Source organism: Miniopterus natalensis, chromosome 12 (assembly GCF_054644295.1).
Source record: "Miniopterus natalensis isolate mMinNat1 chromosome 12, mMinNat1.hap1, whole genome shotgun sequence".
Taxonomy (NCBI): Eukaryota; Metazoa; Chordata; class Mammalia; order Chiroptera; family Miniopteridae; genus Miniopterus; species Miniopterus natalensis.
Genome location: NC_142092.1, coordinates 62,680,860 through 62,708,815, shown reverse-complemented (window position 1 = coordinate 62,708,815; position 27,956 = coordinate 62,680,860). Strand labels below are relative to the sequence as shown.

The 27,956-nt window shown below is 46.9% G+C and overlaps 1 protein-coding gene across 1 annotated transcript in view; it reads left to right on the top strand.

The window, feature by feature from the left end:
- PAPPA (pappalysin 1) overlaps window positions 1-27,956 on the top strand; it is a 212,916-nt gene that overhangs the window by 116,252 nt on the left and 68,708 nt on the right. The window contains 1 exon segment of the mRNA XM_087822859.1: window positions 12,774-12,967. Coding sequence (XP_087678985.1) covers window positions 12,774-12,967 — 194 coding nt within the window.

The window sequence follows — 27,956 nt, the reverse complement described above, 5'->3', positions numbered from 1 at the left end:
TGGATTTGGGGATCAAACTGATCAGGATTTGATTTTTGATTTATGAACCTCTTTAAACACCACTTCCCTTGTCTGTGAAGTGAGGGTGATAACACCAAACACGACAGCTGCTTCTAGGGTTAAATGACACGACAGTTTAAAAGCATTTAACGCAATGCCTGGTGCGTACCACGTCATGCAATGATTCGCTTAGCAAATATACTTATGACATGGGAGCTGTCATTTTAATTGGAGAATTTGATGATGCTATGGGACAACAGACAGGGACAGCTGGCCCTCCCGGGGTGGACTGCCAGAGAGATCTCCCAGAGGAGTGCCTGGTTCAAACTATGGATAAAGGACGGGTGGAGACTCGCCTTAGGAGAAGTTGGGCTGGGAATTTGCAGGGAGCTTCTGCAAAGGTGGGGAAGTGAGAGAGACTATGGCATGTTCAGGAAAGAGACACAATTGCAGTCTGCCTGGAGCTGAGGCTAGAGGGCATCCGAGAAAACACGAGCAGGCTACGAAGCAGGCAGGGCCCAGATGATCTCTTGTCGGTTGTCATCAAGCCTCTGTTGGAAAATGTTGAATGCATTTTCTTCGGAGGCAGCCAGTTTCATTTTCAGACCAACTGGAGTTTGTTAGAGGAGTTTTCTACTGTGTCCCCCCTGAGCCTTCTCTTTAGGTTAAGCATTTCCTTACCTGTGTGACCACTGCTTAGAGATGGTGCCTCTCTTGGGCCCCAAAGGTGACCAGTGGCTTAGAATTGGTCTGCCCAGCCATCTCCAGGACCACAGGAGACTTCTTCTCTAAGCTCCGTTCTGGCGTCTGCAGCCAGCAGTGCAATCTGCAGTCTCACACTCTTGTTGGGGCATACACCTCCAGTGGGTGGAAACTGATTTCAGAGAGACCACTAATCCTTGGAACTTTTTTTGAACATGAATAGTGATGCTCACCCTTATCATCTTTGATCAGAATACAGAGGTTTTGTTGATATGAAAATGTTCCAAGTTAAAGCTTAAGATCTAGGACCAACTTTTCCCTCCTTTCCTTCCCCTTCTTATTTCCTCATTGGGAAGAGAGAGAGACGTGCTCACATTTCTGTAGGAATAAAATACAGTTTAACAATACCAATCAAAGAGCACATGGATCCAAAAGAACATAAAATCCTCTTCAAAGGGCAGAAGAGTAGCCCATCTGTCACGTAAGACAAAGAAAACTTACCTGAGTGAGGTGCAGTCCTGCCCAATGACTCGGTTTCACTCTCTAGAGCACTGCGGCGTGTCTCCCGGGCTTGGGGAAGGACACTGTGGCTCGAATGCCTTATTCTTTGGACTTATCTGAGCCATATGCTGGCTGGCACACTAATCAGAGCTCAGGGTGGGAGGGACCCATTTGTCACTAGTTTCCTGCATAGGAACCCTTCCAAGAACCCACCACACTGCGGTCACCTCAGCCACAACCAGACGGGTAACTGGCTTGGTGTTCACGTGGTCCCCTAATTCATCCCCACTCCTCGGCTGCTGTTGACATAGCGTCCCCTTGTCCAAATGTCGCTCTTTGGAACCTTGGGGATGTCTTAGCAGACAGATGGGCAGCTTGTTTTACTGAATTGAAGAATAGATTCGCACGTGTGTGCACACTGACTTTTACCGAAAGGCACTGTTTTTCTTCATGCTCACAGGCATGCATTTCTCACAGACCAATTTCTGTTTAACATTGCATGTTTCCAGTATTTATAAAACGAGGCTTATTTAGTCAACCCAAGCCCCGGGCTCTATAATGATTAACTGTGCAGCATTCAGCAGTCACTAAGCCTTTCTGAATCTCAGTTGTGATACTTGCAAACTGAGGCATGAGGACTAGGTAATTTCTAAAACGCTTACAGCACTAAACCTTCACTTATCCATTCATTCAGCAAATATTTTCTGATTGACTCCTATGTCCTGGAATCGAAATGCAATAGTGAGCAAAACAGCCCACGCTTCTGCTCTCATGGGGCCGCTCTTCTGTTTTAGAAAGAATGCAGTGATCAAATAAACTTTTGAAGGAGCAATATAATGTATGTAGACAACAAAAGAGACTAGTGGGGGGAGAGAGAGCCCGCAGTGAAAATAGTGTGGTTAGAGCGGTCTCCCCAGGTAGGTGATGGTTGAGCTGAGACTTAAGCAGTGTCTTAAAAAAGCCATTTGATGATTTGGGAGATGAGTTCTAAATTGTAGCCATGATAAAAATACATGAAAACATCGACATGTTTGAGTATGTTCCATAATGTTATTTTACTTGATCATTACAGCCGCTTACTGAAATGGGTAGGAAAAGTAATTTTGCCATATTTTAATAGACAAAAAGAATGAAGCCCAGAATGATGACGATGTGAGCTGCCTAGTAAGTTAGTGGCAGAGCTGAACTTCAGAGTTTGATTTCATGTCCCTGCTTTTCCTTATAGTGCTCTCCTATGTTTTTCAGAATGGGCTCAGTTGCAGCCATCTCAGTCTTCATTTCCCATCTCCAAACTGAAAAAAGAAAAAGAAAAACAAAACTGGTTTAATGATTAAAGGAAAACATACATCTAGAACCAAACATGTTTAGAGTGATTTAAGGAGCACATGAAGCTGGCTGGATTAACTCTCTTAGTCTGCAGGGGGGGAAATAGTAGCCTAGAGAGGGAAATGACTTGTCCAAAGCCATGGTTAGAGTGGAGGATATCTACTCGAGACTCCAGCTGTCTTGACCAAGCTGTTGATTTTGAAACTGGGTCCCATTCTTTATTCTTTCTTTCTGTTTTTTAAACCTATTTTTGTATGTATTTATTTGGGGGGGTGATGAGATCACACTAAAACCACTGGCACTCTATTTGTAGTTTGCTAACTTTCATCACTCTTCTTGTCACTTCTGCATACTCTTCTGCATATGAATGTTTCCGATTGTTTTTCTCCATTTATTATTAGCTTTTATTATCCAAGACAAATCTCATTTTATTTCTTGCTCATATTTTAAAGACCTTTGCGTCCTGCATATAATTCTTCCTCCTGTCTCTGCTTAGAGCACCAGCCTTATTTTGTGGCCACTATAGAATCCATTGTGGTACTGAAATGTATCCCCTCTTCTATCAGGAGATAGCTCAGGATCCTGAATGAGACCCGGCTAAACCCCATTCAGGGCTTAGAACATTCTTTTCTATTGAATGTATTGCCATTTATTAGGATCACTATCTTTGCTTAACAACCTTTTTAAGCCATTCCAATAACTGTACTAAATTCAAGGTGATGTAAATGTATTTTCAAGTTCCAATTCCTAAGCCCATCAAATCTCTTTATTAAATTCCAGTCTAGTATGCACCACATTTTTTTTTACCTAGATATTCCATTTCTTTGCAAATTCAGTTAAGAAAGAAAATAAAACAATATTTAGCACAGATGGTGAGTCACAATGTCTCACAGGAAAAAATATTCTGGGATGATTTAGATAGAATTAGATATTTTCCCCTAATATGTGCTTGGATTTGTAATATGATCTCATTCTAATTAATATTTTCATAAAAATCTTTCTGTAATACAGTCTGATGAAACAGACTCAAATCAGGTTTGAGGTATCTTCATTACACTCAATAACAGAGATTCTGAAACTTCAAAAAAAAAACATTGTTAATACGTTATTTATTGACTACTTGCTTTGAAATTGACATTATCCTAAGTGTTAAGGAGGTAAATAGAAGTAAGACTTTGGTCATCCCAGAAATATCTCATAATCCAAGAGCTGTGCATATTCATTCATTCATTCATTCATTCATTCATTCATTCATTCATACATGTCAGTTCACGAATGGCAAGGCAACATTCTTGATCCTAAAGAAAAAGCTGCCCTTTGAGACATGCTCCCATAAAACTCATGTCTTGCTGGGGAAGAAATGGTCATCAGTAAAAATTTATTTTTAGATAGAGAACAGTACTGTGAAAGAAATAAGATACGATGGTATGCTGCTCTCTGTGGGGTTGGGGAAATAGGAAGCGAGCTTACTATAAGTAGATGGGGTTGTTATTTGAGGAAGTAAAATATTTGAACTGAGCCATAAATGATGAAAAGGAAGGGAGATTGAGAAAAATCCAAGAAAAAGTATCCCAGGGAAAGTGACCAACATGTGCAAGTTCCTGGGGCAATTACAAGTTTGATTTATTTAAGGAATAGATACTTGTTGAATGGATAGATTTCTGCATTTATGGATGAGCAAATGAATGAATGAGAGGTAGTGAGTAAAGGGGTAGTCAGAGGAAATGTTCAGAAAAAGTAGGGCCATGATACAGGCTTTTATTTTGTTCCATGTGACAAGGGACTCCATTGAGGAGCTTCAGGTAAGAGTGTGGTCTGATATAGTTTATGTTTTTAAAGAGCACTCTAGCTGTGGTCTGGCAGAGGGAAGACTGGGAATCAGTCATAGAAGCAGCTGATTAAATGAGCGTTGCCATAGTGAGGATGCCTTGGAATGGGGTGCTAGTGATGGAGCAAAAGTGGATCCTTTTGGACTATTCTGAGATGAAGGAGTCTACAGGATGTGGGCCTTTATTTGGTGTTGGTGAGTCGGCTGAAAAAAATAGGAGTGATGATTCAGAAGGTTTTGGTTCGGCCATTGTTGAGCAATGTTGTCATTTACTAAGACGGGGAAGAAAGGAATGTGGGAGAAACCATTACTCCTGTTTTAGACGTGTTGATCTTGTGATGACTTTAAATAGATATTTAAGTAGAGCTGTCATTGTAGACAGCTGGGACTCAGAGAAGAGGTCCTATCTAAAGAAATGTTTGAGTCATTAGTACATAGGTTTTATATTTAGAGCTTGGGACTGAATGAGAAAATGTAGATAGATAAGCAAAAGGGGGGCTAAGTCCTAACCCTGAGGTGAACACTTAGTAAAGAGCTAGGGAAGCAGAAGACAGCCAGTGAATCTAGGTGGGCAGAGCTGGGAGCCAGCAGGGAAGAGGCTGGCAGGGTGCCCTGGAATTGAAGAAGCACCTCAAAGAAGATGGAATGGGCTAGTTCTTTATTTGCTTCAAGATGCTTTGACATTGTGGCTTGTGTTAGCAATGTTGAGGTCGGTGGTGGTCTTGACAAGGTTGGCTTTGTTGGAATGATCAGTACCGAAACTGGGTTGGAGAGAACTAATGAGTGACTTACAGGAGAGAAAGTTTGTAAGTTTACATAAGTCGATCAGTTTTTTTGTGAATCCTGGAAAGAGAAATGTGAAATAGGAGGCAGGGTGATAAGGTGATGTGGAATGATGGTACTTATTTAACTTTTAAAATGTACTTGACTTAAGTTTTTTAAATGGAAATGTTTCTGTAGGCACAATATCCTATTTTGGTGGTTTGGCAGGAGAGAGTAGTGATAGAGGAAATAGAGGGAATTGGTTTGTGCTGGACAAGGAGGGATGCGGAAGATTGACAGATGAGGCTTCACAGACCTGAAAATGCTAGAATTAAATCTTGATGGAAGACTCGAAGGTGGAAGGTAACCTTTCAGGCTAAAGAAATAAGGAGGGCAGCTCTGAGGTGTGAGTTCCGGGAAGGAGCTGTGTGCCTTTGAGAGTGGAGCCTGGTCAGAGGTGAGACTAGGTAGGCAAGGCAGAGCTAGACTACAAAAGGACCCGAGTGCTAGGTGGGGGAGCGTGGATTTTGCAGGAGTCAATTAAGTATTTTAAACATGATCAGATTTACATTTTAGACTAATCACTCATAGGCTGTTTGGTGAGAAGGGACTGAAGTAGGGAAGCCCTCAAGCCTCTTAGGAGAGTGGTGTCAGGGCCAAGTGGACAGAGGACAAGGCTGTCCCCCGAGGGTGCTCTTCATGGTAGGCCTGAGAGGGGAGTTGAGTGGTAACATGAGACTACATCCAGATTCACTCTTCCTTTCCTGGAGCTTTTGGTTTGCTGGATGGTGCCTGGTTGTCACAGTGAAACACAAGAAGGAATTTCTGGCCCATTTTGGTATGTGGCCAACCCTTGAAGGAACCAGAAACCGCCCTCAGCTCCACTGATTCAGTAGACTTCATCAGCATCTGAAGCTTGTTAGCAGATTCATGGTTCTGGAGGAGCCCTTCGCCACACTGTCTTTTGTACCCTGGGCAGGCTGATCTGGTTGAGAAGGTTAAGAACAACCCCCAGTTTGACTAGAATTAAATGAGGTCAACAGTGTGGGCTTCTCATGAAGCTCTTGAAAGACAGGTCATGTAAAGTTCCGATATCTCTGCTCCAGAGGAAACATATGCCAGGAGAGCCACCTCCCACACCCCAAGCTTTCCTTTTGAAAACCTTCGGGGGTTAAGTGCTCCAATTTCCCCTGTTCCAAGAAGCTATTATTTGGACACAAAGATTGTGCATATTTTGGTCTTTTTTGTTGTTGTTTGGATGAATTGTTACATGGCATGAAGCTTGTTGTGGTTGGACCCATCCCTAAACAAACAGCTGAACTCAAAAAATACTTTTTATTCCTGGTGTTTAAAAAAAAGAATAGGAAAAAAAAAGGTAATCATTGGACTAAAAGAGAATCTCCTAATGCCAATCAGTCACTGTTCCCGCAGCTGGAAATAGAAACAGATGCTAATCTCAGAAGCGGTCCCATCTTCATAAACAGGAAGTTTAGAAAGACAGGTAAATCTATCCATCCTCTGGAAGATACCTGTCTAAGTGTGCGTTCAAATTCTTTGCTTCCTCCTTGAGTCCTAAACCAAATCCATGTCCTATTAAAACTCTCATTTCCCCATCTGCAGATAGTTGTTTTTTCTCAATGGACTGGAGACTCAGTAACCCCAATAGCTTCTCAGACTAGTTAAAATATTTAGTCCACACTAGTGGCTGTTGTGAAAAGGGAAATCAGAGCTTCTCCAAAGCAATATGGAAACTCTGTAAAAGGTAAAAAAAATACTTTGTTGCCAGAATTGTATACTGAAAACCCAGTCTTACGAGATAGCATCATGCTGTACAGAGAACATTGCATTGTGAGTCAAGAACCATCAGTCCAGTTTTGTTGCTACTGGAAATTTTCTCTGAAGGCTTCAGTAAGTCACTGCAACCTCACTTTCTTTATGTAAAATGAAATCATTGCCTTCAGCTCCAAGATCATCATCATAGGCCATTTATTGATCGCCTGCTATTATTAAATGATCTGAGCATCATGCTAAACAGTCCATCCTTCAACCGTTACTCAGAGGAGGAAACCAAGGTTTAGAAAGTCTAAGTGATTTGCCCAAAGTCAAATAAATAGTAGATGGCACATCTGCTAAATAAAGTCAGGCCAACGCCTCACTGTCTCTAAAAGTGTGAACCTGACAGGTAAACAGGACTTTCCTGATCAGAAGTATCTTCAAGGTCTCCCCGTTTCTGACAGATAATATTCAAACTCCTTAACATGACACTGCAATCCTTGCTCGGTCTGGCTTCAGATCAGCTTTTTAATTTATCAGCTCCAGGATCCACTGAACTCCCTTAACCATAACCTTGCCAGGTTACTCTTACGCACACATATGGATCAAGATGCATTCATACTCTTCTCTGAACATGTGCGAATTCTTTTGATCCTCCAAGTTGCTGCCCCCAAAGCATCTTCTCGGGAAGCCTTCCCCATTCCCCCTGCAGAAGAGGAGTCCTGTCTGATCCACCAGTGGAGCCCCAGGACCAACATAGTCACAGAGCAGATACTCAGTATCTGTTGGTTAAATGGATTGATAGCCTCCTCCAGTTCTCCTCTGGGTGTCAGAGCCTGTCTCAGCTGGGGATGGTAATGTCCCTCACTCCTAAAACCTCCAGGAAGGTTTGGTACCTCTTCCTTGCTGCCCGTTTATTGCTGAAATATTGCAAATGAATTACTGTTTCTTCATCCCAGCTGGGCATCATGGAGATGTTTGAGAGACAACCAAACATCTTGGGGGTTTGTTTTAGAACAACTGCAACCAATCCCAAAGTTGGAAGAAATTTTATAGTAAAGTCAGTATATCTTTCAGGCAAAATATGTAGTCATTCCGCTGGAAGAAGATGCCTCTGTTTTGATGAAATCCGGTCTGTAGCATTCTCATGGTATGGCCAGTAATCACATTAAGAAGAAATACACCAGTGCCTGGATGGTTTGGACTGGGCATAATCTAGTAATAATACAAATTAAATAGAAGGCATTTGTTAGTATCCATTTGTCATTAATCCACTCACATATTCCCCAGGCGTTTATTAGGCCCCACCTCACTCCAGGTACCATGCTAAGGGTTGGGAATACAGATGTACAAGGCTCAGCAATTTGGCGCAGAGAGATCCTACCCAGCATTTTATTGATTCTACCCAGCACTTTATTGAAGCAATCTAAAAGGAAATCTTGTTTCTGGCTTATATGTGGGGAAACTGAGGCACGGACAGGTGAACTAACATGCCAATGTTACCCTGTTACCAGGGGCAGATCAGGAGGGTGAATCCAGGGTTTCTGACTTCAAGGATCAGAACTCTTAACAATAGCTTGACCCCCAGCGTTTGCTTATGCTTTAAGGTAAAGGCGTCTCATTCCCCTAAGACTTGGCTTTCTGAGCTTTCAGACAGGGGTGGCGATCTCTGCCTATCTCAGTGTCCTTCGGACATGCCTCGGGAACGCAGAAGCGTGGCGTTTCAGTTCCATGGCACAGGCCCGCAGAAATCAAAGACTAAGCAATGAGAAGTGACAGCGGCTGTGCCTGTCCACTTGCAGAGTCCCCTGGCCTCAGGCTCCTGGACCTGAGCTCATTTCTTCCAAAAGGAAAGGAAAAGTAAGCCTCTTTCAAATAAAAGCTCAGCCGTGGAAGACAGACTTGGCAATGCCTCGGCACTCACATCAAGACTCCTAGTCGGATAGAGCAGATCCTAAACGGGTCACCACTCGAAGGGGACTGCATCTGAATGGAGGAGTCCCTTGTGTCAGGAGAGGATGGGCTGAGACAGAGGAACCAGACTGCCCAGTCCAGTCCCACTGTGAGCCAGTCGCAACTGGTGTCTCAACAACTTCCCTTTCACCCTAACACCCAGTGTAAATTAAAAATGAAGAAAAATGAAGAGTTCAGCTTTCAAACTATATTTGGACAAAAAGTATGTGCATCAGAGGTGCCCAGTTTCTTTCATTCATTCATTCATTCATTCATTCATTCATTCATTCATTCATTCATTCAGCCGATCCTTACTGAGAGTCTAATAGGTTTTCACAGCACCCCTCCCAATGGGATGTTTTATTAGCAGTGCTACCCGGCCGCTGCATGGAAGGCAGGTGGCAAGGTGATCATTTGACTCCAGGCTCTTCTCACTACAATGTGCTCGGCTCCCGGCATTAAGCAGTCAAGAAGCACCAAGTAAACGGATGTAATCACAACAGGAAGGCCGGTTTTGTTCCGCCGTCGCTGTCTTTGTTTCTCCTGGCCACACGTTTGTGTCCCATTCCTGCCATGTCCCTTCAGCGCGGCGCTGGAGCGGCGAGGGACAGGGAGCTCCCCAGATGAAGACTGGCGGTGTGGCTGAAGGGCCCCTGGGACTCCAGCAAGAGAAACCGATAGCAGAGTCCAAGGATGTTATTCAAAAGGGGACTCAGAGAAGCCTCGTCAGCAAAATCTTGAGGCAGAAACCAGGCATCTTTCCCCTCCCCTCTCTCTTTCTGCTCTTTAGCTCTATCTCCTATCTTCTCTTTAAACTCTGTCTCTACCAATCTATCTATATATCAACTATCTACCTATTTAGGTACCTGTTTACCTACCTATACCTACCTCTTTCCTCCATTCCCAGGTTCTGCTGACTCCAGACACACATATATTAATGTCTTAAACACAATCAGGAAGAAATTAGCTGTCATGAGAACTCAACTCTAGCCCCAATTCCTGACACTGAGGTCTTTGATGAGGGAATAAGTTAAGTCATCTTACAGAATAGATGTTCTAGGATCTTATTATAATCTCACTCTGCTGGTCTTCCTATTGGAAGAAGAGAAAGGTGTTACCCTGTGATCTTATCTGTAGGAGGCTGCTTCATTATTCTGTGGGTGTGACATGTAGGGGGAGACCTCTCTGTGAGGTGTCAAAGACCAGGCTTTGTGCTTCCAGATCTGGGGACCCCTTACCTGCCATGGCTCTCAGGGTTCCATCGGATAAAATGGTTGAGGGGCTGGTGTTGTACCCGCCATCTCAGGAAATTTCTGTACAAACAACACCAGATAAGCATCATTATCTCCATTCCTTTTTGGGTGAGGTTCAGAGAAGTGAGGTTATTTTATTTCAGTCCTTATATATAGCAGAGTTAGGATCTGAAACTGGCTTCGCCTGATGCCAGAACCTATGCTCTTTGCAATTCCCCGTGTTGGATTTCTGATGAGTGAAGTCTACACTGATGGCTGGTCACCCTTGGATTGGGCCTGAGTTTTATTCTTCGTAAGTTGGCCACATTCACAGGGTTGCCGGAGCTCCGGAGAAGTGCTGAGAGTTATTCTTGCCCTGCATGAGCTGCCAGGCATGCTACTGGCCACTGGAGTCCTCAGCTGGCTCCGAGGCATCCTTAAATAATTGAATTATAATGAATCGATTTATTCTGGCTCTTTTGATAGTATTTCACTATGTAAACAAACAAAGGATTTGGGAGCTTGGAAGAGGCTCAACATTCTACAGACCCTGAATTCACCGGCTCCCTTTTCAGATAGTCAGCGTCCTAGAAACCCAAGCCTTGTTTCTGCTTGACCCAGGCTCTTTCTGTCTCAGGGAAGACTTCTTGAAAGTGTCTCAAGTGAGTACTGACTTCCGAAGCTGCTTCCATTCAGTCGCTTAGAAATAAATTCACCCCTTAGAAGATGAGGCCCATTATTTTAGAATGTGCAATGCTTACTTATGCCCATTTTCTATGAGAGTTCTCTGGCTGTCCTGAAAGGTGGCCCTGGCTGGGACAACTATTTCCGTGTTACAGACGGGAAATCAGAGCTGAGCAGGGGAGATAATTATGCAAAGTTATACAGCTAACATAAGGGACAGAAGTCAAATCCTGGTTTAAAATGGGGCTCCACTCCCTAATTCTGGCGTCGATAGGTAAAGGATGTCCTAGATCGAGCTGTGTCTTCATGGCAACCATCTATTTTGATTTGCCTGGGAAATTCGGCTTTTCCCACGGTACCTGCCTATTGCCTGGACATAGTTTTTATTGAGTCTCTGTCACTCTCCAAGTGTACTTTGTGGACGATAAATTGCATGGTCACCTGAGATACTGGATGGGGAGTAGATTGCGAAGGGCTCGCGGTCTTTAGGAGGAGGTCCAGCGTGTAGCCAGAGGGAGCTCTGTGTGATACTTGCTAAGGTGGGGATCTTTATAAAGTAGGAACCCATGCAGGAAGGGGTACTGAACTTCGCCTGGAACACTGAGAAACTAGCACAGAACACCTGACATTTGAGTGATTGAAATATAGGCAAGGTGATCTCTTTAGGATGGCTGCATGAACGATTTCTCCTTGTATTATTCTGTGTTGAATTTCCAAGAAGCATACGTAGGTCCCACCTACTCAGAAGACATCTTGCTGGCTCTGTGCTTCCACGATCTTTGTCCTTGTAGCTAGTGAGAACCCTCACAGCCATCTGTACAGTTAAATTGTCCCAGGCAGAAACATTTGCTGCAATTTGAGTCACATGGGGCTTGGTTGATCTTATATAAATGCCTACAGTATCTAACAAGCCCTTGAAACCTAGAGCATGAGACTGGAAGGGCTTCTAGGGTCCCAGTGGTCTAACCCCCTTCTCTATAATAATGATAACCAGGCCCAGAGAGGAAAAGAGTCTTGTCTAAACTAACAGAGCCATTTAGTTACAGAGCTGGGACTGGAGCCAGCCTCTCTTATATATAAATTCATTCTCACTGCAAAACTGAAATCCTCTCTGGAGTTGAATAAACCTCAGTTTGCGACTGCGGAGTTCTGTGGAATCAGAGAATGTACCCAGAACTTGGAAAGTGAAAGCCTGACTTTGAAACCAGGATCCTGCATTAACACACTGTGTGACCTCAGGCAGAGTATTGATGACACGTGAGATCTTGTTTTCCTAATCTGAAAGACTGAAATAATAATTAAAATAATAGTACCTTCCTCACCAGGTTGTGTGGGCTCACTTGGGGTAATGAAGGTAGAAGTGTTTGCGAGCTTGCATGTGTGCATATGTAGTAAAAAACACGTAAGATCTACCCTCTCAACAAAATGTTAGGTGTACAGTACAGTATTATTAACTATATAAGCACAGTGTTGCTCAGCAGATCCCTAGAACTTAATCACCTCGCATCACTGAAATTGTATACCCACTGAACAGTATTTCTCCATTTCCCTTCCCCCCAACCCCTGGCATCCACCATTCTACTTTCTTCTATAAATTTGACTACTTTATATATACAGGGTGTGTTCCAAAAAATGTATACACACACTTTGACTAACTATAAAGACAGTGTTTATTAAAATACGTTTCATTTTCAAAATTGAGCTATCAGCTGTTAAAGTGTGTATACATTTTTTGAGGACACCTTGTATATCATATACATGGAATCACACAGTATGTGTCCTTTCATGACTGGTTTATTTCACTTATTATGTCTTCCATGTTCATTCGTGCTGTCACATATGGCAGAATTTCCTCCTTTTTTTAAGGCTGAATGATAGTCCACTGTGATTATCAATGATGGGCTTAGCAGTGCTGATGATCCTGCTGGTCCAGTTCCCCAGCTGCTGCTCATAGCTGAGACCAAGGGACAAGTACCTATCTGTTCTCTCCCTTCTATGTCTGTCTCCTGCAGATGAACCCAGCCGGTGCTATTTCCATGACGGTGATGGGGTATGCGAGGAGTTTGAACAAAAAACCAGTATCAAGGACTGTGGTGTCTACACACCCCAGGGGTTCCTGGACCAGTGGGCCTCCAATGCTTCAGTTTCCCATCAAGATCAGCAATGCCCAGGTTGGGTCATCATAGGCCAGCCGGCGGCATCCCAGGTAAGACCCCAGCTGTGGGTGGCGCTTCCTGCAGATATTCTGAATCTCTGCTCTGCTCCTCAGAGCTTCCCACCTCAAAGGCAGTGTCCTTGGATGTGGCCACTTGACCATGTCTCTAGCCAAATGTCATTCCAGGGCCTCAGGAGTACCACTTCTCAGGGATTAGACACAGAGCACCTAAGCACAAGAAACCTCAGGGCAGTAGGGGTAATGACTGTCCTCTTCTGTCCCTCCCTGTTACAATGCATATTTGGGGAAAGAATTCCATTTTGGACGTACCAGTGGAATTCAATGGGGCAGAACACATTCTTTTGGGGGAGTCCCACATTTTGTGGGGGGCAGCAGGTCGTGTGCTTCTTGAACATTCTCCTGTGAGTTTGCTGTGTGGCCTTAGACCAGTCTCCCCACCTCTCTGGGCCCCATTTTTTCCCATCTTTGAATTAGAGAGTGGTTCAGCTTGATGATCTCCAAGGACTTTCCCAACTCTAAAAAGCTGTGACTCATTCCCTGGTCCCCTAACGCACTATTTACCTTCCAGGGTTCTTCCCCAAAGGACTTTCAGCTTAGTTGAGGGAGTAAGAGTGTTGGCGCCACCAGAGCTTATGTGATTCTAGGGATGGTGGTGCTGTCCCCAGAGCCCCCTTTCCAATTATGCTGCTGAGCAAGCACCTGGCTACTTCTGAGACTCCCATTTCCCAGAGACACGACTCCTGACCGCCTGGCCCCGTGGCCATCTCTGGGGCCAGCCTGCCTCCTGGCCTTGGAGATGAGTCATTATTCTTAGCCATTTCCTTCTCACACTGCTTCCCTGATTCAGGGTCGGGGGGATGGCATGATCTTAGATGAGAGAGAGATGGAACCTTCTTCTAGGGCCCAGCAAAAAGTTAAGATGGGTACACTTCATGTGTAATGTTTATTTTATAGTGTTTATCTGATCACTTTTCAGGTGTCTCTTTGCTTATGCTTACACCCATTAGATTATTTATTCATTTGCATTCGTTTATGACTGCCCTGAGGAGAGTGTGTGGAGAGAAATGAGAAAGGAAGCACAGCGCTCCCTAATGCTTCTGCTGGACAGTGCCCGCCTGCCGGATGGATGGATGGGTGGGTGTGTGGATGGATGGATGTATGGATGGGTGGGTGGATGGATGGATGGATGGATGGATGGGTGGGTGGATGGATGGATGGATGGATGGATGGATGGATGGGTGGGTGGGTGGGTGGGTGGGTGGGTGGATGGATGGATGGATGGATGGATGGATGGATGTATGGATGGGTGGGTGGATGGATGGATGGATGGATGGATGTATGGATGGGTGGGTGGATGGATGGATGGATGGATGGATGGATGGATGGGTGGGTGGGTGGGTGGGTGGATGGATGGATGGATGGATGGATGGATGGATGGATGGATGGATGGATGGGTGGATGGATGTCTAGGGATCATCCTCCCCCGTGCCGCCTCTGGCTACACCCAATTACGCAAACCCTAATAACCTGTTTGTGTGTCTGACTCCCCCATTAGGCTGCTGGTTCTTTGATAACTGCTTTGAGTTTTGTTCGTTTCTGTCCCCTCATCTTCAAGCATAAGATCTAGATAAGACTAGCTGCTCAGGGAATGTGTGTTTAATTGACTATAGATTCACACACACACGTGCACACATTGCTACCTACAAATGGACAGCACTAAGAGACACTGTTCATGAACCACGTCGCTGCGATGGAGAGCCCTGCTGCTCACGATTGGCAGGGCTGGCTGGCAGCAGAGCCAGGAATCCCAAGTTCAACGCTGGCATTCAGTTCCTAGAAACCTTTAAAAAACATCATTCAAACAAGGGAATTATTAACACACTCAGACCCTCAATGAGCAAGAAGTGAGGTAGCAGCTGTGCTTAAAATCACCCAAAGGTTATTGCTACTAATGTGAGAAAAGGAGAGAAAGACTTTTCCAGCCTTAGCATTTGAAACAGACTTCGTAGGGCAATTATTCCACTTTTGCAAGAAGGGGGCTGTCAGGAATTATGGGCAATTATCTCTTCCTAAACAAAAATCCAATTAAAAAAAAAATCATTATAAATACTACAAAGAGGAGCTGAGGAAACAAAATCATCCTTTTGCATTATTCATTGCAACCAATTTTATTTTAATGAAATCGACTAGGTTCCATTACTCTGGGCTTGGACATAATCTTTGTTACAAGGAGACTTCAGCTGTAACTAAATTTGCCATAATGAGATCAACTCACTGGAGAATACAGGGTCGGGGAGGGGTGTGTGTGCGGGCTGGGTGCAGGGCCAGGCGGGGCGGCCTGGAGGGCTGCAGAACAGTCTCCTGAAGTCCCCCTCGGAAAGCAAGTGCCTAGACATCCTTCACACACTGTGCCCCATGACGCACACACATGTACACACACACAAACACCCAGACACGCGGCCTGTGTAATTCTGAGGAAGACTGTTCATGGAGTGGAAACTAGCTCCCATCTGACAGCAGAGCAGAGGAGGGCGAGGGAGAACCACGACCCTCATTGCCTTGTGCAGTGACCAGAGGAGGCTGGTGACTCATTTTCACCCTGTCAGGGACTCCAGCAGAGAAGGCGATGGCTTGAGAGAAGGAGCTGGGAGGTACGTAGATGCACCTTCCCCCTCCACAATTAAACTCTCCTACTCCTCCCTTGTGCACACACATGCACACGCACACGCACACACACAGACACAGACACACATAAACTTTCCTACAGGAACAGGCCATGTAAAGAGCCCGGTTCCAGATAGTGGGAACCAAAGCAGGTACAGGAGAGCAGGGGAGGGGACCGGTGGTTATCCAGGTCCCCAGCCGCCATACTGAACTCTCTTGTACATCTCACAGCCTGTCCCCTTGCCATTCCTCAAGCTAAGGATTGTTACCTACCTTGGAGAAACCGAGAGGGGGAGTGGCTTCCCCAAGGTCACATAACCTATAAGTGGAGAATCTAGGATTAGGAATATCTCATGGAAGGTAACAGCAGAAGTTTAGGACTATGTGGTCATGTTTCAGCATTGGACGTAACTGGATTCCTGGATAGTATCCCTGGGAAACAAGCAGAAAGAATCGTTAGTGTTGTCACTGTGCAGACCCCATGAGATGCTTGAATTTTCCTCTGGCAGGCTCACAGTCACTGCCCACAGCTTTGAGTTCAGACGCTTCCACCCCCTGTCCAGGTGGCCCAGTTTCCTGGTCCCCTCCTGCTCACGAGGCATTCATGAACTTGGGCAGTGATGAAATGACTACAGTTGTTCCCATTTTCTCTTTACAAACCAGTTTTTTCCACCCTGCCTTTCCCTGATGCTGTAAAAGTGATAAATGCAAGTGTCTGAGTTATGTGCTAGAGGAAAGAAACCCAAAAAGGCGAAAGACCCAACCTCTGACCTTGTCCGTGTGCAAGACGTGGGCATGAGAGATCTACGGAGGGAGTAACTCTGTCGGGATAAGTTGGCAGGTTCTCACCCTGACTGCTACAGAGCAACACTCATTGCGCTATGGGTCTAGAAAGTGGATTAAAGCTTCATTTTCTATTTCGTAGAAGCCCTCCACTTCTAAGTTTCTGATCTCTCTCGTCCACTCTCCTCAAGCAAGATCCCAAATGTGGTTGGGACTAAATTACTCCACCCTGAACATTTAGTCTCATATCCAAGTGTTATCACCAGTATCCAAACTCCCTGGTTGTGCAAATTGGGCTGAACATCCTATAATAGGAGACATTCTTTGGATATTTTGGCCGTGCACCTTCCTGGCCCAGCTGGAATTCAAAAAGTCCTTGAGACAGAACGAAAATGGAAACGAACCCAAGGAATCGAGTTCTCTCTCTCCCGGGAACCTCGGAAGTGGATTGGTTTAAAAGCGCTTTTGCAGAGATCTTGTCCTGTTCTTACTGTGTCCATGTTTCACAAATCTGCCGGACGGAATGCGATGTAGATATTCCTCATCCTGCCCCCACCCCCAGCATTTGTACCAGAGCCCATTTCCTCTTCTCCCAGCGGGCACCTCCCTCCTCCTGCCGTGGCCTAAGGAAGAACTGCAAACACTGAGACTATCAGGAAGGTGCAGTGTTCTCCCAGGAATTAGGGACCTTCGGTCAACCAACCAGTTTTCTTGGTTAATCCTTTAAGGCTAAAACTTAGACAAGCCTTTCCAGGAGAGTGTTTTCAGGGCCAACGTAAAGCAACCCTTTCTAAGAATGAGACCTATCCGCAGTAGGACACAGGGCCTTGTGACTTCACTCCCGCCAGGAGGTGTTCAGCCCAGGGTGACTGAACAGGAGGTGCCTGCCTTGGGGACCTACCTAGGCATCCCCGCTTCCTTTGCAATCTCGTCTATGACTTTGTCTTACATCAGCCCCTTAGTCGGTATATCACGTCGGTCCTTTGACGCTTCACTTTGGGTTGCTTTTCCTGTTTCTTGGCATGTCTGTAATACGTGATGCCTCTGTTACAATGCAAATCATGATTTGCCTTGTGTTATAGCCATTTGTATTAATTCATTTGATCACACAGACACAGATTTGAATCCTGCACTGAGACCAGTGAGCAGGTAGAGAGCATGGGCTCTGATGGGGTGGAGTGGAAGCCGTGCAGATGTGGCTTTGCTCTGCTCGCTTCTCTTCTTACTTGTGAACCTGAAGCAAATGAACCTGTTTCCTCCCCCAGAAAGAGGAAATGATAGCACCTACCTGGGGGAGACTAAGGGAGCAAATCAGAAAAAAGCACTTAGCCCTGGGTGTGTGTTTTCCACTTAGTGGGTGGTGCCAAGGTTAATTCCCTCTCCTTCATGTTAGGCTCCCCTCCACACCCTCGCCCCAGAGCTGGCCACAGCGACCCACCCAGGACAGAAACTCAGTCAGCACTGGGTTGAGTTCAACACAGTTGTGTTAGCAAATGTTTGCTGCAATAACCCAAGACTGGGCCAGGCGTTTTGAGAGATTGCAGAGAAGTTCTGGCCTGTCTGCTGCCCTCATGGAGCTCACTGCTTCATTAGAGGGGTGTATCCATCCAGAAATCCCAGCCAAGACCCAGGAGTATGAGATTCAGAGGGAGTTACCCCGAGGAAGGAACCATACTGCTATCAGCTTACCCAGCCAGCAGGGGAGAGAGCCAGCATGTAGGGGTGGAAAAGCCCTTTGCCCACTTTCAGAAGGTCCTGGAAAAATTATAAAAATGTCATTTACCAAGTTCCTCTAGGCTGTGCATCCATTTTTCTGAATCCTCCTAAAACAGCTATAGAAATAGAAATTGCTGTTCTCAGGTGACAGATTAGGACAGTGAGGCACTGAGAACCGAGGGACGAGCTGTGAGGCTCACCCTCACGGGGGCAGAAGCAGGATGCAGGCCACTGTGCGTGTGGGCTCACGTGCAGGACCAGGCAGCTCACGCCAGCTTCAGCGACTGACACAGGACACTAAGCCCGGAGAGCAGGCGCCCTTGCTTCCCTTCGTGTGGAGCGGGAGCTAGGGGAGCACCAAGACTGGAGGCCCTCTCTCCACTCCCCCAGCGCTTCCCCCCGTTTCTGCCATGCCGCCTAATCTCCACCTATAGGTGCTCATTCTTTAAGGTCAAGGGTTGCCCTCTTCAGAAAGGCATTTAAAATGTGTGCATGAAAATATGGGAGGAACATAGGAAGTGTTAGGTGTTGTCAACCCCTGAGTGTAAAAGAGATTTTGTAGATTCGGGACTTCTTCCTGATGGTTTCTGGGTTCTGGGAGAAAAGATAAGAAACGCACACATGGGACAATTGTAGAGGGAAGAGGAGACTTCGCTTGGTTTACAGATTTGTCACAAGCCATGTGCTCTACACGGGGAGCCTAGAAATGTCAGTAAGAAAAGGGCAAGGTGTGTGGGCTCCTTGATGGCCGCCAGCTCTGAGCCAGGAAAGCAGGGCCATTGGTCTGTGTCTTCATCCTGTGTCCAGAGGAAGGGAGCAGATACCCACTGGGTTACAAGGGTAGGAATCTTTCCAGAAGCACTCATGATGCAGTCAGTGTAGGAGGTGCGGGGACAGGGGAGCCTACAGGAGGGTGGGGAGATATTTCCTGTGGGAGTGGTTGCTGAGCCGCGACTAGAGGGATAAGCTGGGGGACAGGGGAGGAGTGTGGATGGAAGAGCAAAGTCAAGGTCGGGTGGGGAGAGAGAGAGGAGAGAGGGAGAGAGACAGAAAGAGAGAGAGAGACACAGAAAAAACAGAGAGATGGAGGAAGAGGGACAGACAAACAAACATTCAAAAAGGCCAATACAAAATGAGGGAAAAGTCAAGAGACATGAGCTAGAAAGGGATATGGGACATCCTTCAGGTGCCTGAAACTGAGACTTTATCCTGAGTGTGGCGGGAGCCTCTCGGAGCTTTAAGCGGAGGGCTAGCAGGTATTCACTTGTGGGAGGGACGTCGATGGAGCCTCCTGTAGGCCAGCCCCGTATTAGGGGTTGGAAGCACCTTATGAAACTGGGAGAAACTGAGAAACTCATCAGGAAGAAACTGAGTCTCAGGGGGATGAGCCACTGCACCTATGGAGCTCCTTCTGCTTACTTTTCTTGCCCCACAGTGCTGGTATTAATTGAAAAGGCCTCACTGAGAAATCTTGCATGGATAAGCAATTCTCCGATGCTCTTGAGGTGATATTATTTGCAAAGGGCAGAGGGAAATCTTGGACTCACACTCAGTGCTGAGGACACTTCGAAGGGTTGCCCCTTCCCCACATGTACCTCCAGGAGAACATGTGGCTCTGCTCACTGGTGACACGGGACAGCATCTGCCCGTGGAGGAGTACAGAGGAGGGGCGAAGGGAACACAGGGAAATGGAGAAGATTCCAAGCAGTTTTCTCAAATACCCAAGGGATCTGCTTTCTCCTGGTGGTTTCTCAAAATTTTTTCAAGAGCACATGTGCAAGTCATCTAAGGAGACAGAACAGGAAGTCCACGGTCTGTTACAGCCTGTCCTGTTGGTGTAGGGCACCCAAACATCCCTCCAGGGGAGTTCAAAGCAGTGGACCAAAAAGGAGACCCCTGAGCTGGACCCTATAACTGCCTCAAACTTGTCAGGGAGTCTTGGCCCGGGAGGGACTTTAAATCTATCGCATTTTTCAGGATCCTAGCAAAGGACTCTCCTCCCAGTCCTCTGTTATTCCTTCCGCCTGCATCCATTCACTCTTTCAATGCAGATTAAATGCCAGGCACCATAGCTGGCCTTGAAAACTTTGACTGATGGAAGTTTTAAAGGAAAAAAATGAGATTTAGGATCAGATCAACCTAGTTCTCAGGTGTAGGGTTCACCGCGTACTAGCTCTTCACTCTGGGCAAGCCAGCTATCTTTGTCCCTGTCTAATTCCTTGCCTATAAAATAGGAATAATAGCATCTGTATGGCAGGTGCTTGTCAAGGATGAGACAGTTGAGCCAGCAATGTCATTTTCCTTCTGATAGCAACTGAGAAATGTTTTAAAGAAATGCTTCTTGCTGCCTATGAAGTTAATAGCAACCAAGAGATCCAAACAGAACAACTGAGGCATTTTTTTGCTTTTATGTTTATTATTTTTTAAAGACATATTCTTTTAATCGTAGAAGTCTAAGCAGAGAGAGACTTTTAAGAGTCTCTTGGTCTTACTTCACTTAATTAAGATTTGACTTTGATTAAACAACTTCCCTAAAGCTCTTCGTCTCCTGTCTGTTAAGAAATGGTTCTGATATTTGGATTCAAAAGCAGTGTAATCTTACTGTGGACTTCTTTCGTCCAAAGCATCACTTTGAGCCATGGGTTGAGATTGGGATGAATAATTCAGCCACTGCCCTCCAGCCATCTGTCGTGTCCATGGAGGAAAGGGGACACTGAAATAGGCACTTCTAATAAGAAGAGACAGATGTTGGCCAGCTGCTGTCACTGGTGGACAAGTGAAGTTAACCTCGGAAGGGTAGAGATTGCGGGGGAAGGGTGAGCCTGAATAAAAGGCAGGGCCTGGCATTCCTGGTCAGGCAGCAAACAGGTATCGGTGGAGCAGGAAAGGTGCCGCGTGGAGTGAGGAAGGCCTGGTGTGAGGAGCGTGTCTTCATCTCCCTCTTGCCAGCTGGCTTCTGACCTGAAGCCCAAGAACAAGCGAGGCTCTGGGGTTTGGGGCCACCTCCACCAGTTCTCTGCAGAAAGCAGACCCAGCCCTGCCAGCCCACCCCACGTGGCCCCTCTGGGAAGACCCCTTGGCCTGTGTCCCCCCTCTTCATGCCTGACCCCCTGCATCGCACTGTCTCTATTCTCCAAGCCTTCTTCCCCTCTTCATAGGTTCAGGACCAGACCCCTTCCCCTGTCCCTGTCATTCACTCAGGCTCCCTTAAGACCCTTCTCCATCCTTGCCTTTCATTTTCTTTTCTCTTCTTTTTAAAATTATTGTTGTCTTTTCAAGTGGGGGCACTGGTGTTTAGCCAGCGTGGCCTTTGCTGTATAATTTAGTTTCATGTTCTGTACCCAAGAAACATGTAAAAAATGTAAACAGCATTTGCTCTCCGGGGCTGTATTGCATTTAGGAAGCCAGAGCTGGTCAAGCTTGCTGAGCCCGCTGCTTCTCGGGATTGAGTTCTGTCCCCAGAACCACACGCTCATTTCCCTAAGTCTCAAAGTAAACTTTCTCAAGCCAGGCCCAAAGGAGGGGGTCCTGGGGGGAGTTGGGGTTGGCTCCGGATTTTGTTTTGTTTTTGTTTGTATGTGTTTGTTTTTGAAGCCCCAACCCCCCTCTACCCTCCCTCCTATCTGTACTTTTTAAATTGCCTGGATGTGCTATCCATAGAATCAGATCAAAGAGGGCCCCCTGCCCTCTCTCCCGCCCCAGCCATGGATTTCTCCAGACTCTCCAAATTCTTCAGCCAGATCCAGGTGCCAAGAAGCCCTGGATGCATTTGTGCATGTTCCTTTCCCCAAGAGAGATGGACCCAGACAGGCATGAGAGAGGTACCCCTGCCCAGGGGCGCGCTTCCCTGGCGCTCCTGCTCACCCTGGACCCTCTCCCAAAGTGGACCCATCTGTGCAGCTGGTGGAAGGGGACTCTCGGCAGATGTCGGCATTTCTGGCTTCACAGTGTGTGGTTCAGCCTCAGAGAGGTCTCCCAATGGGAGGCCCGACCAAGGAAGGTGAGAAAGTGCAAAAGAAGGAAAGAAGGGAGAAAGGAGAAGAGAGGAGTATAGAAATTAGGGAGACAAGAGGAGGAGGGGGTGAATAGTAAAAGATGACCAGTAACAATAGCATTCCTGTAATGACAAGAGCTGATATAATGATAGGAGCAGTGCCAATGGCCTGGCTCTCCGAGTAATGGCTTCACAACCCTACCCCGAGTTCCACAGTGTTTTAGCGCATTGACATCTGCCAGCCGCTCTGTAAGGTAGCCACTGACTTTCACTGGGTTACCGAGGAGTTAACTGAGACTCACGGCGGTTAAGTAACTTATCCAGGTTTCTGCAGCTAGCCCGGGGTGGGGCAGGGAAATCTAGAATTTGAACCCACACCTGTCTTGCTCTAGAGTCAAGAAGAAAGTAGGCAGGGATGGGGGGGTGTTCATTGTGTCTAGTGTGTGGGGCTATGTCTGGGCCCCTGCTTGTGCGGGGGCAGTTCTCATCCCACGCTGCCTCCCAGGGTAGGCACTATTCTCTATCTCATTTGCAGTGGAGGAATTTAGGCTCCGTGAAGGGTTCAAGGTCATGCTGACAGTCGATGGCAGATGCTTAGAGTCCCCCACATCCCTTTGGCGGTGAAATGTGTGTGACTTCCACTGCTCCAAGGAAGGTTCTGGAAAGTGGCAGGTGTGGGGACTGTTGAAAAGTTCACAGTGCAGATCCCAGATCACACGGCGGTTGTTCCCAGGGACCTCCTCTCCAGACAGCTGCTTCATCACCCCGCTTCTGTGCAGATGTGGGCTGCCCGGGCCAAGGGCGCCACTGGGGGAAAGAGTCACTCTGGAAGGTCTCTGTCCCTCACTGGAATCTGCTGATGAGGTAGTGGACACGTAAGTCAGCAGTGTCCATTGGGCATTTGGTGGGCAAAGCCCCCAGTTTGGGTATCATGATCACCACCCTTACTTCTGAATTGTCCTTAAGAATGAGAGCCCTTGTGTGAGCTGGAAGGCCAGCAGGACCCTGTAAGAAGCATGAGCTGTCCCTGATCTTTTGGTCCTTGCATGTGTCTGTGCACTGCATCCTTTGGAGCTTCCTCCTAGGAAAAACCAAGCTGGAGGCAGCTCTGGCAAGAGCACTGTCTGCTCTTCAAAAGCAAAGAGGAAAGAGCCAGTCACTTGGTGGTTTTTCAGCCTTTGCTCACCAGTTACATGTGGGGATCAGAGACCCTGAGATCTCAGTGAGAACCCAGAGACAATGCATGCCGTGGGGTCAACCTGGCATTGAGTGGGGTCCCTGCAGGTCTAGTGACTCGTACTTTATCTTGGACATAACTCAGAACTCACAGACCTTAATTAGGAAAGCTGGAGAAGACAAGGAAGGGGGAGGGAACAAAACAGCAAAATCCTAGCTTTATGAACTTGAGAAAGTCATTCTTTTAACACATAGATGTTTTTAAGTGAGAAATCACTTCTCTGACCTTTCTTCAATAGGCCAGTGTGGTCAAGACTGCCTTTAACCGCCACTGGGCTGTTTCTAACCACAGGTTTCGGTGACCAGGCACAATGCTAGGATACGGTCAGCGCTTTTTTGCTTAACCCATGAATATCTCAGGGCTTTCAGAGAAGGGCCAAGAAGAAGTCTGGAGGCTCTGAAAGACCCTGCTTCTCTCCAGGTGGCTCTGAGCTGAGCGGCGATTTCCATGTTTCAATGCTTTGCTCCAGAGTTGGCTGTGTTCCCCAATTCTATTCTGGATCCAGTAGACAGGGCATTTTGGAATCAAATGAGTTGGACTTGTGTTCTTGGGTCTTCTGATATCTGATTCTCTGCTGAGGCAGTTTTGGAGCGTGGGATTTAGAGCAGCCAGAGTTGCCTGCTCCTGCTCTAGAACCACCACATCTCCATCTTCTGGTCTAGAACCAGAAGGGTTTCGGTGCTCAGCATGCTTCTCTAGACCTGGCAACGCATCTGGGCTCTGAAATAAAGACTGCGATGCTTCGGGCCGGCCGCGCCTGCCTCGGGACTATCGTGCAGCGCTGGCAGCATCCGCGTTCTGGTCAGAGCTGATGGATCCAGAGTCTACACTGCTTTTCTCTCCTGATCTAGAATTCATGAAATTTCATCAATTGCCTTCAGTATCAGTGTTTAAAAAAGGAGAGATTTGGAAAAACAGAAAGTTAGCGATGTGTTTTTAAAAATGTGCTCAGAAGTCTGCTTGCAGCAAGATTCCGCACCTCGAACTTTAGCCTTCAGGCCTCTGCTGTTGACATCATCTGGGAAACTGGGTTGATCATGCTCAGCTGTGGCCCAGTTTTCCCCTTCTCTTGCCTTTTTTTCTCCAGCCCCTGCTCCCCGGAGCCCACGTGACATTAAGACTGCATTTCAGACCCGGCCCTCAGGCCTAGATTGCCTGGGCCACTCCCTCCTCCATGCCCCTGGAACACAGAACCTACCATGTTGCTCTAGGAGTGTCTGAGTAATCTCACCCTCCATCCACCCCCTCTGTGGATTTGGGAGCCCTTCAGGAGAAGGGATTTTTTTACCTTTCTTTTTTACCCCTCTGGGATCCGTTTTCTCATGTAGATCCTGGGGAATAAAGAACCTAACATGTTAAGTGCTATGTAAATGTATATTGAATGAGTGACTGCAAGAATTAGTGAATGAATAAGAGAGATATAAGAGAAAACTTTGAGCAATGTTTGGGAAGAATCTGAGTCTCTCAAAAGGAAGCACAGATCTCTGGGAGCCCCCAAACCCCTGCCTCTCACCCCTTAGGAATCTCAGGAAGGTCCCACAACCCACTCTCCTGAGCCTGTCAGCAGCTTGCTGCTGGAGAAGGCACGTCTGCCATGAAGTCACCCACGGACCATCTGGCTGGGGATCCCGTGTTCCTCTTCTGCTACAGGGGATTACGTAAGCTGGACAGCAGCCTCCAGATGTTAGCAGTTTCTGCTCATTTTCCCTCCCTTTTCAACAACAATAATAATAATTAAAACAAACACAGGTCTCATCCCCCACCCGCACCCCTGAAATTACAAACAGGTGGGCCCAGATGCCCTTCCCTCTCCAAAGGCCTCCTGGTCTTGAAGCAGAGCAGCTGACCCTCGGCGAGGCCCACCCTGCACTAAGCCCAAAAGCCCGGCCAGCTACCCTGTGACTTGGGCCACAGGCCCCAGAGAGAGAACATGGCCATGTCATGAGAAGTCCCTGCGCTGGACTTTCCCTCTCCCTGGCTCCCACCCCCAGAGCCTTGGCCTCCAACTTAAATGGATGTATTTTGGAGGACTAGGTGGCTTAAGAGATTAGTAATGAGATCCCAAGTCTTTCAGTGCCGGGTCAGGAGTTCAGTGGCGGGCCTGGGCGACTCGTGAATGGCATAATTACAGAGACGGGAGCAGGCCTGCCGAGGGCCCATGTGAAATGAGGCTGCCAGGCCTTTCAAGGGAGGGGTTGTCAGCAGCACAAAAGCAGACTGCCACATCCGACACTAATCACTCTCCCTTGTTAGAGGATTTAGGGGCTGGAGCACCCCGAGCCCCCTGGCCAGTTCCTCTTCAAAACAGGCGTCTGGGTTTCGGCGATGGGCGCAGCCAAATGCCTGACCCTACTCGCTGTAAGATGGGGAGAGATTGCTGAGCCCGTGGGCTGGAGATGTGGGAACTAACATTTCACACAATGTAAATTGGTGACCAGTGTCATTATTTTAATGATTCCTTCCTCTCCCTTCGCTTCGGTTTCTCCATCTGGAATTGGGCCATAGGAACCTCCCCTTCACAGTAACTTAAGGATGGAGTTAATACCGATGTTGTCGCCATCCTCATTATGATCACCGTTGACACTGTATTGCCTCAGTGTCCTCATCTGTATAATAGGAGACAGACTTGGAGCAACACAGGCAGGGGTCAGGCCCAGACTTGAGCACGCTCTTTGCCCCCTGCCTCACAAGAATGGGAGGATCTGCCCTTGGAACACAGCTGCCGGCCAGAGTTGCTGGTTTAAATGAGGGCACAGAAAACATGTTGGGCTTGCCACCTGGTGTGGATGCTCTGTCAGGCATCTTTCATCACTTTTTCCCTTTGAAGAAGGTTGGGACATCCCATCTCTGTCCCCTAGAAATCCAGAGCCTCTGTCTGTGAAGTTAAGCAATTGCATGGGCAATCCCCAAGAATCAGTTCTGTGATGCTGAACCATCTCTCTTCTAAGGAATTGTTTTCTTCCTGTGCAGATGTTAGTATGATGTCTGAGATGATTTCTTTGCTCCTTCCCTTTGAAAGCCTAGCCTTTTTCTGCGTGATCATTTGATCAGGCCAGGAGTGTGCACCCCAAGCCACCGGATTCCAGACATGGGGAGGCGCAGGCCTGGGGGATGTTAGACCCCTAAGGAGTGTGAAATGCCTCATGTGTTAGGAACAGACCCCTGGGGGGTGGGGGAATGGGGTGCTAATCACCCTAGAGCTCCAAGGCTGGAGGGCATGGACGGTGCCAAGTTATCTTATCTGGAAGTGTCTCTGGGTGAAGGCCTCAGGTCTGTCTCTATTTCCAGAGCTCTGGGTGGGAGTGAGGAGGCATCCCTCTGCTCCACACACAGGCCCTCTGCGCAGGAAATGCTCCTTTGCTTTATTGTCAGTGCACGCCAAATGATAAATCCTGAAACTGAAAGAAAGGCAGGCCACCCCTCCCCCACCCTCCCTCTATCTCTGTGAGGCAGGCGTCAAAGGGGAAAGCTGCCCTGGAGGCCCAGGGAAAGTGATAATTGTTTCTGATGGTCCCTACAAGAAAGCCTGGTGTCTCTGTCTCTCTGTCTCTCTCTGTCTCTCTGTCTCTCATTGTCTTCCCTCTCTTCATTGTTATCAAGGGTGTAAGAAGGAAGTTGGAGAAGGGGATTGAACATGTGTGTGTTTGGGTGTGTGTGTGTTGTGTTCTGTATCTTAACCCTCTGTTGGTTGACCTTTACGTTTTCTATCTTCAGGGGGTCAGTTTGTAATAAGGGGCATAGGAAAGAGGTCAGGGTGGATGTAAGAGTGGGGAGAAGAATCCAGGTGGAGAGGATGACAGGACTTAGCAGCCAGAGAGAGAAGCCCTGAGCCTGGGAGTGGAACTTGGGTTGCATGTGTTTATATGTGTGTGACTTGAGATACTTGTTAGGAAGCCTGCTATATAGCAAAGGATCAATAACTTTATTGTTATTGTTGCTAGTTCATTTTTTTATTCAACTAATATTTGCTTAGTGCCTACTTCTGGCCTTCCTCTGCTGTTAATACTGAAGATGTCACAAGCGAGACCCCATTCTTTCTCTCAGTGAGCTAACAGCCAAGTTCAAGGATTGCAGATGGGTTCATTCATCTCTTGGGCCAGTCCTGACCAATCATGAGTGGCTCATGGTAGCCTTTTGTTGAGATGGATTCAGAGGTCTCCACTCTGGGGAAGCGTGCACTGTTTAATTAATGACATCTGTCCTGACGAGAGATGGGGGCATGCCAGCCCTGGCACCACATGCTGGCTCAACTGGTCCAGGGGGCTCACTGTTAGCTCTCAGCCTCAGCTTCCCATCTGGGAAGTAGAAGTAATACTAACACCTTTCTTATAAGGCTGTTCTAAGGATTAAATGAAATAATGGTATCAAACAGGCTCTGTGGTGCATAACACTAATGAGAGAAGTCACTGTGAATACGAGTTACTATTGTCAGCATCCTATTTAATGCACATTCACTCCATGTGAGCCTGGGTGGTGGACAGGTCTGGCTGCAGCGCTTGCTAGTCCTTGTGCCTGAATTTTGGATCTGTAGCTGGTTTCCCTGCATCACGTGGTTGCTATGATCTCTGCACATTGGTCTGAGCCTATGGAGACCTGGGCTTCTGGGTCAGATGTGTCATCCCTGA